The following is a 9,117-nucleotide window of genomic DNA, read 5'->3' on the forward strand; positions in this document are numbered from 1 at the left end:
AGCTGTCGTTTCTTAAAGTTTGGAGTTGCGATGCTTATGTGAAAAAGTTTCATCTCGATAAGCTCAAACTCATATCGGAGAAATATGTCTTCATAGGATACCGAAAGGAGACAGTTGGGTACACCTTCTATCACAGATCCGAAGGCAAGACATTCGTTGCTAAGAATGGATCCTTTCTAGAGAAGGAGTTTCTCTCGAAAGAAGTGAGTGGGAGGAAAGTAGAAAACTTGATAAGGTAATTGTACCTTCTCCCTTATTGGAAAATAGTTCATCACAGAAATCTGTTCTTGTGACTACTACACCAATTAGTGAGGAAGCTAATGATGATGATCATGTAACTTCAGATCAAGTTACTACCGAATCTCGTAGGTAAACCAGAGTGAGATCCGCACCAGAGTGGTACGGTAATCCTATTCTGGAGGTCATGTTACTTGACCATGACGAACCTACGAACTATGAGGAAGCGATGATGAGCCCAAATTCCGATAAATGGCTTGAGGCCATGAAATCTGAGATAGGATCCAAGTATGAGAACAAAGTGTGGACTTTGGTGGACTTGCCCGAGGATCGGCAAGCCATTGATAATAAATGGATCTTCAAGAGGAAGACGGACACGGATAGTAGTGTTACTATCTACAAAGCTAGAATTGTCGCAAAAGGTTTTCGACAAGTTCAAGGTGTTGACTACGATGAGAGTTTCTCACTCATATCTATGCTTAAGTCTGTCCGAATCATGTTAGCAATTGCCGCATTTTATGAAATCTGGCAAATGGATAAACAAAACTGCATTCCTTAATGGATTTATTAAAGGAGAGTTGTATGTGATGCAACAAGATGGTTTTGTCAATCCTAAAGGTGCTAACAAAATATGCAAGCTCCAGCGATCCATTTATGGACTGGTGCAAGCATCTCGGAGTTGGAATATACGCTTTGATAAGTTGATCAAAGCATATAGTTTTATACAGACTTGCGGTAAAGCCTGTATTTACAAGAAAGTGAGTGGGAGCACTACAACATTTCTGATAAGTATATGTGAATGACATATTGTTGATCGTAAATAATGTAGAATTATTCTGCAAAGCATAAAGGAGTGTTTGAAAGGAGTTTTTCAAAGAAAGACCTCGGTGAAGCTGCTTACATATTGAGTATCATGATCTATAGAGATAGATCAAGACGCTTGATAAGTTTTTTCAATGAGTACATACCTTGACAAGATTTTGAAGTAGTTCAAAATGGAACAGTCAAAGAAAAATTTTCTTGCCTGTGTTACAAGGTGTGAAGTTGAGTAAGACTCAAAGCCCGACCACGGCAGAAGATAGAAAGAGAATGAAAATCATTCCCTATGCCTCAGTCATAGGTTCTATAAAGTATGCCATGCTGTGTACCAGATCTATTGTATACCATACACTGTGTTAAGAGAGGGAGTACAATAGTGATCTAGAAGTAGATCAATGGACAGCGGTCAAAATTATCCTTACTGGAATAAGGATATGTTTCTCGATTACGGAGGTGACAAAAGGTTCGTCGTAAAGGGTTACGTTGATGCAAGTTTTGACACTGATCCAGATGACTCTAAGTCTCAATCTGGATACATATTGAAAGCGGGAGCAATTAGCTAGAGTAGCTCCATGCAGAGCATTGTTGACATAGAAATTTGCAAAATACATGCGGATCTGAATGTGGCAGACCCGTTGACTAAACTTCTCTCACAAGCAAAACATGATAACTTTTTGGGTCTTAATCACATAGCGATGTGAACTAGATTATTGAATCTAGTAAACCCTTTGGGTGTTAGTCACATGGAGATGTGAACCAATCACATAAAGATGTGAACTATTGATGTTAAATCACATGGCGATGTGATCTAGATTATTGACTCTAGTGCAAGTGGGAGACTGAAGGAAATATGCCCTAGAGGCAATAATAAAGTTATTATTTATTTCCTTATATCATGATAAATGTTTATTATTCATGCTAGAATTGTATTAACCGAGAACATAATACATGTGTGAATACATAGACAAACAGAGTGTCACTAGTATGCCTCTACTTGACTAGCTCGTTAATCAAAGATGGTTATGTTTCCTAACCATGGACAAAGAGTTGTTATTTGATTAACGGGATCACATCATTAGTTGAATGATCTGATTGACATGACCCATTCCATTAGCTTAGCACCCGATCGTTTAGTATGTTGCTATTGCTTTCTTCATGACTTATACATGTTCCTATGACTATGAGATTATGCAACTCCCATTTGCCGGAGGAACACTTTGTGTGCTACCAAACGTCACAACTTAACTGGGTGATTATAAAGGAGCTCTACAGGTGTCTCCAAAGGTACATGTTGGGTTGGCATATTTCGAGATTAGGATTTGTCACTCCGAATGTCGGAGAGGTATCTCTGGGCCCTCTCGGTAATGCACATCACTTAAGCCTTGCAAGCATTGCAACTAATGAGTTAGTGGCGGGATGATGTATTACGGAACGAGTAAAGAGACTTGCCGGTAACGAGATTGAACTAGGTATTGGATACCGACGATCGAATCTTAGGCAAGTAACATACCGATGACAAAGGGAACAACGTATGTTGTTATGCGGTCTGACCGATAAAAGATCTTCGTAGAATATGTAGGAACCAATATGAGCATCCAGGTTCCGCTATTGGTTATTGACCGGAGACGTGTCTCGGTCATGTCTACATTGTTCTCGAACCCGTAGGGTCCGCACGCTTAAGGTTACGATGACAGTTATATTATGAGTTTTGATGTACCGAAGTTTGTTCGGAGTCCCGGATGTGATCACGGACATGACGAGGAGTCTTGAAATGGTCGATACATAAATATTGATATATTGGAAGCCTATATTTGGATATTGGAAGTGTTTCGGGTGAAATCGGGATTTTACCGGAAAACCGGGAGGTTACCGGAACCCCCCGGGAGGTACATGGGCCTTAATGGGCCTTAGTGGAAGAAGAGGAGAGGCGTTCAGGGCTGGGCCGCGCGCCCCTCCCCCCTAGTCCGAATAGGACAAGGAGAGAGGGGGCCGGCGCCCCCCTCCTTCTCTCTCTCTCTGATCCCACCTCGCGAATCCTATTCCAACTAGGATTGGGGGCAAGTCCTACTCCCGGAGGGAGTAGGACTCCTCCTGGCACGCCCTATGATGGCCGGCCGGCCTCCCCCTCTTGAACCTTTATATACGGAGGCAGGGGCACCCCTAGACACACAAGTTGATCCACGTGATCATATTCTTAACCGTGTGCGGTGCCCCCTTCCACCATAATCCTCGATAATATTGTAGAGGTGCTTAGGCGAAGCCCTGCGATGGTAGTACATCAAGATCGTCACCACGCCGTCGTGCTAATGGAACTCTTCCCCGACACTTTGCTGGATCGGAGTCCGGGGATCGTCATCGAGCTGAACGTGTGCTAGAACTCGGAGGTGCCGTAGTTTCGGTGCTTGATCGGTCGAGCCGTGGAGACGTACGACTACATCAACCAAACGCTTCCGTTGTCTATCTACAAGGGTACGTAGATCACACTCTCCCCTCTCGTTGCTATGCATCACCATGATCTTGCGTGTGCGTAGGGAAAATTTTGAAATTACTACGTTCCCCAACACTTGTGACACTGTAAAACATAGACATGAACAAACCCCTTTTCATTCAATGACCGATAGTGACCGTGGACATACATATCGATCCTTTTGAGTATACGAACAACATTCGAGTGAACCTTTGGTTATCATGTGATATTCCCTTTTCTTCGCGATACTTTACAATACCCGAGATGAGATAGATCGGTAACATCTTGAGTCAATCTCATGCTCACTATACCGTTCTCCTCGTTGCCGGTTTTGTTCTTCTTTTCTCATTGAAATGTTCCGGCATCCCCGTAACACAGTCACCTATGTATGGCCAGACGATGATGGATGATGTCACACCGAGAGGGCCCTAAGAATATATCTCCATCGTCGGAGGAGCAAATCCCACTCTTGAGATGTCTAGTCCCTTGTCAAACATTCCAATGAACCTGTAAGTTGTCGTTATGATCACCATGTTACAGACGACGTTTCAGCAACCCAAAGTCCACTGTATAGTAAGAAGTGACTATGATACTCTAATGGTCTAAGGAATTAACTCACACCTTAACTCTTCGTGTTATAACAGTTGGCTTGTGACGATTGAATCTCAAGGTATAACAAAGAAGTTTGGATCGATTCAATATGATCGTTCTTCTGACATCATATTCTGAATGTTGTTTTAGGACTATTATTACACTTAACGACATCCCAAGATCCGGAAAACGTGATCACCAACAAAACTTGAGCTAGTCATAGAGGCAATACTAGGAATCATATTTTACCATTTATCATTCCACACGTGCATATGAGTTTTCCACTGAATCGCATATTCCATGATCATAGCAGTTATAGCATAGAATATAAAGTCTTAATTATAAACATGGAAATATAATAATACAATATATTGTGCTAGAGTCACTAATCTAGTTAGCACATTTTCTTTTACATCAATGGCAATCTGGTGTTTGTTCATGCTTTACTTGTGGTATAGCCTTCATCTTATCATATCTTGACAACTTCAAATCTGCGTGTATTATTCACATTTCTATGCATCTATAAAGCTTTCACAAGAATTCATAATTTGTGTCAAACTGGTTTTGTATATATTGTGTCATTGGTAAGACCTTTGATTCCTTAACTGAGCTATGGAACCACTATTCAGAAAAGTGTTACATCAGCACAATCATCTAGAAACCATAGCAAGCTGATAAATGATATTTTGAGTCACCACCATCTGTAGTTGCATCGTAAGTGGCAATATACTCAGCTGTTCTGTTGTAGAGTTCACCATAGTAACTTTCTTGGACCAATTCCAACTTATTGTGCCACCATAAATCTTTTAATTAAAATCGAAAATCACTTGGAGCATCGATGAAGATTTTAGCCAATTTAATACTTACAACGAGCATGTATTGATGTAACCTCTTACAACACTCTCTTCATTTTCTCCGTATGCGAAAAACATGTCATCAGTACTTAATGGCATTATCAATGTTGTCCTATGATCAACAATTTGACCATTCTGGTAAGTTAACTCACAACTTACTTGGAGCACTGGACATATCTGGTTGCTTACGTACCATGGCATATATTTTAAGACAAGTGTGATTGAAATCATGTATTTTGCTGATCAATATTGGATGATACCGATTCCTGCTTAAAATTCCTTCCATGTGACTTCTACAAGAAAGTCTTCTTGAGTATTTTCATACCAAACTTCTATAGTATCTTGTAAATTTTTATTTTGGCTAAGCCTGATTAGGCACTATTATCTCCATAGATTATTATGCCTAATATCGAAGCTGTATTGCCTAAGTACCTTACTAAAAAAACTAGTTTCAATAAAGAATTAACTCATGTCCAAAAATTAATATAATTTCTAATCAACAATATGTCATGCACATACAATGTTTCGAACTATTATCATGCTCCCACTTACTTTCTTGTAAATACAAGTATCTTTGCTTTCCTTGATGAAATCAAATTACTTGACTATTTCATCAGAACAAAGATTTCAACTCCATTATGCTTGCTTCGGTCCATTATAGGATCCCTTGAAGTTTGCACACTTACTAGCATCCTCTGGATTGAGAAAAATACTTTGGACTGTATCACATATACAATCTTGGTTCTATTTCCATCTCACGGAAATCATTTTGATATCCATCTTTTATATCTCATAATTGAAATATTTAATATTTTCTTGTTTAACCCAAACTAACTTCAAGTATTGCTATGATGAGACAATCTCATCATAGTCAACTCCTTGATCTTGTTACAAACTACTCCCTCCGTCCTTGAAAGAGTGTACTTCCAACTTTGTTGGAAGGTCAAACTATCTCAAAGTTTGACCGAATTTGTGCAAAAATATATCAATGCTTGTGAAACCAAATAGGTATATGACAAAAATATATTTTATCATGAATCTAATGCTACTAATTTTATGGCATAAATGTTGGTCCATTATTGTATAAATACGGTCAAAAATAAAAAATTTGACTTTCCAACAAAGTTGGAAGTACACTCTTTCAAGGACGGAGGGAGTATTTGTAACAAGTCAAGCATTATAAACCTTTTTATCTTTGTCAGTTTATATATCCATTACTATTCTTTTAGACTCTAAGTATTCCAGAGGGTTTATCAAGTTCTAAAGTTGAATTATGTGTATGGATACTATTTTGGATTATGTTGGCATATAGCCAATTTCTCGAATCAAGGCCAATCAACCCTTCTTTGTGTATTATAGTTTCATTGTTTGTTAAACAATATCTCGCCTACACACCCTGAAGGTTTGCACGAGTTTGCCCAACCTATATAGTTCAGTTGCAAGTTTGATTGAATTATCCATGTCTTATGTTGAGGCTTCCATATTGGTCGTGGTAGGAAATTATAGAACTATTTCTAGTGTTTCTTTTCTTTGACTGGTCATGAAGATTCTGCAATCTAATCGAGTTGCACTGTCCTCCCACTCACTCTTTTGAAAAACAATTTCTTTAAAATTTTCACACTCTGTGGCAAAACACTTTGCCTCGGTGTAGAGAAAGAGGAATGCCCAACCATTTAGGATAATCAACAAAGTAGCACTTATCCGATTTGAAAAATAAATTCATAAATATTTTACTCATGTTTCATATTCCAAATGTTAACAAAAGACCAAATGATGTGCCCTTGACAGATCATTGATACGATTTACTAGCATCACTCAAAAGACATATTTATTCCAAAGATATTCAAGCCGGAGGCAAAAAAAAACATCATACTCCATCCACATGTTTTCAAACGTAAAGATTGCTGATTTTAGAATCTCTATTTGAAATTTTGAATATGCAGGACACACATACATTACAAACTTTGTTAAAAAAACACGTAGCACTACATTATTACTCGGTCCTGATTCAGTTTGCACGTATAAGTAACAAACGTGCATCGCATATGGGTGCAAAATGTCTACGGCGCAGCGCCTTCTTCCGCATGGCCTGAATCAGTAAACGAGAAACCCGTGCCTCGCATGGCATCGTTGACGATGTCGTCCAGCGTCGCAGCCATGGCGGGCGTCATGTGGCTGCGCCAGTCGCCGACCACGCCCTTCCGGAAGAAGACGTCGTTGGAAACGGTGCTCATCCCCGGCGTGCCTTTCCTATTCACCCCCAGGTCCCGCAGCTTCTCCAGGCTACACAGCTCCAACATGGCGCCCACCACGCCGGCGTCCTCCTCCTCCGCCGTGAACGGGCACCCCAGAAACCGCGCCAGCCTCCGGACGTTGCCCGGCGGGTCGCGCAGCATCTCCTCGTACCTGAGGAAGAGCACCTTGTCCGGGCGCTCCCTGCTAGCCTCCCAGTACTCGGCCGCCTGCCGCCAAACCGGCCCGTATCCGTTGCGGCCCTCGCAGAACACCTCGTAGAGCTCGGCGAAGTCGAGGTCGGGGTCGGGCTCGTGGTCGCTGGTGGCGCCGTAGGCGACTACCTTCTTGAGGAACCAGTACCACGACACTAGCACGTCCTTGGGCTCCCGGCAGATATACACGATCCGGCAGCCGCCGGTGACGCACTCCGGCAGCTGGGAGTAGGCCCAGTGGGTGGCGAGCAAACGGGGCGGGGACGGACACGCGGCGGCGAGGACGTCGCGCGCCTCGTCCACGGAGCGGCCGAAGAAGATACCTTCGAGGAACCTAACGCAGCCGTGCGGGTTGCGGCCGAGGAGGGGGTGGTCGGCAGACGACGGTGGGTGCGCGGCGCGGTGCACGGTGGCGAAGGCGAGGGCCTTCAACCACGTGGTGCCGGACTTGGGGCAGGTGACCAAGAGCACGTCACCGGGCGCCGGCTCGAATTGGTCGTTGAAGGCCGCCAGTGCCAGCAGGAACCGCTCGGCCACCCAGAAGCCACGGTACCGGCGGTGCGCGAACGGCGGCCACCGCGTCTCCAGCGGCAGGGTCGGGATCACCTCGGCCACGTTGTGCATGTGGAGCGTGGGATGCTCATGGGCGCCGTCGACCGCCAGCGCCGATGTCTCCTCCGTGGCCATAGCGCTCTGCACGGCGAGTGCGATCGAGGTGATGGAGGACAGTGCGCCAAGATAATACGATGGACAGTGGATTAGCGAGTGATAATGCTGATGAGCTGATAGTCGAACTATGTTGTATAAGATGATAGGTGGGTGGTTGAGCTTGAGCCCATCATAAGCTGATAATATATGCTGCCCGTGTATCATGTGGACACTAGTTTATAATTTCCGTCCAAATTGGCAATCTACTACTAGTCAATATGGAGGCGATGGCCAGAAAATATAAAGACCGACTCGGTTGCATGCAAAAAATCAGATTCGCTATATTTCAATTTTCAAATTTTCCTTTCCCATGTGCGACCTACTTGTCACTGACAACATATTTCATTCCTAACGCCAACTTCACCGTGGGACCCCATTCTGTCCAGGTGCGTCCGTTTGTGGTAAAACAAACGAACCAGACGGCCTAGCGCCATCCAGGACCCCATTCTGGCAAACGGACTTTTGTCCGTTTTCTGTCCGCTTTCGACCCATCCAGGGCCCAAGTTTGCGCCGCTTTTGGGGTGAAACGGACAGCGCGCGAACGGGCGGGACGCGCGTTTGTCCTTCCCTGGCCCGCCTGTCGGTGGCACAAAGCCATACTCCCCCGCGCCTCATTTGGCGCCATTCCCCCCCCCCCCCCCAACCCCTCCGACGACCCGCCGCCCCCTCCCTCCCTCGTCCATGGCCGACGCCCAGCCGAATTCCGGCAGCCTGGCCGTCGACCGCCCGAAAAGGTCAAGAAGAAGGCGACCAAGGCGCCAAGGAAGCCACGGTCGGAGTGCACGACGGAGGAGCTCACCAAGTTGGACGCATAATCGGCGAAGAGGAGGAACCAGAGGGCGGTTGTCAAGGGCAATGCTGCCGCGGCCAAGTTTGTCGCCGAGCACGATGCGATGGAGGTCGCGCGACGCAAGGCCGAGGTCGAGGAGAAGGAGGCTATCATCAACAAAGCGCACGCCCTCCTCATGCTTGGCATTTGTCGTCCGGCGGGTTT

The 9,117-nt window shown here is 44.2% G+C and overlaps 1 protein-coding gene across 1 annotated transcript; it reads right to left on the minus strand.

Moving 5' to 3' along the window:
• Nucleotides 1-6,787: 6,787 nt before the first annotated feature.
• On the minus strand, nucleotides 6,788-8,229 carry LOC125526878 (cytosolic sulfotransferase 5-like). Its single transcript, XM_048691488.1, has one exon. The coding sequence runs from the start codon at nucleotides 8,100-8,102 to the stop codon at nucleotides 7,029-7,031; it is 1,074 nt and encodes a 357-aa protein (XP_048547445.1). The 5' UTR covers nucleotides 8,103-8,229; the 3' UTR covers nucleotides 6,788-7,028.
• Nucleotides 8,230-9,117: the final 888 nt, after the last annotated feature.

Source organism: Triticum urartu, unplaced genomic scaffold, assembly GCF_003073215.2.
Source record: "Triticum urartu cultivar G1812 unplaced genomic scaffold, Tu2.1 TuUngrouped_contig_2120, whole genome shotgun sequence".
Taxonomy (NCBI): Eukaryota; Viridiplantae; Streptophyta; class Magnoliopsida; order Poales; family Poaceae; genus Triticum; species Triticum urartu.

Coding starts and splice junctions, on each gene's coding strand:
- LOC125526878 (XM_048691488.1), bottom strand. CDS start 8,102: ATGGCCACGGAGGAGACATCGGCGCTGGCGGTCGACGGCGCCCATGAG.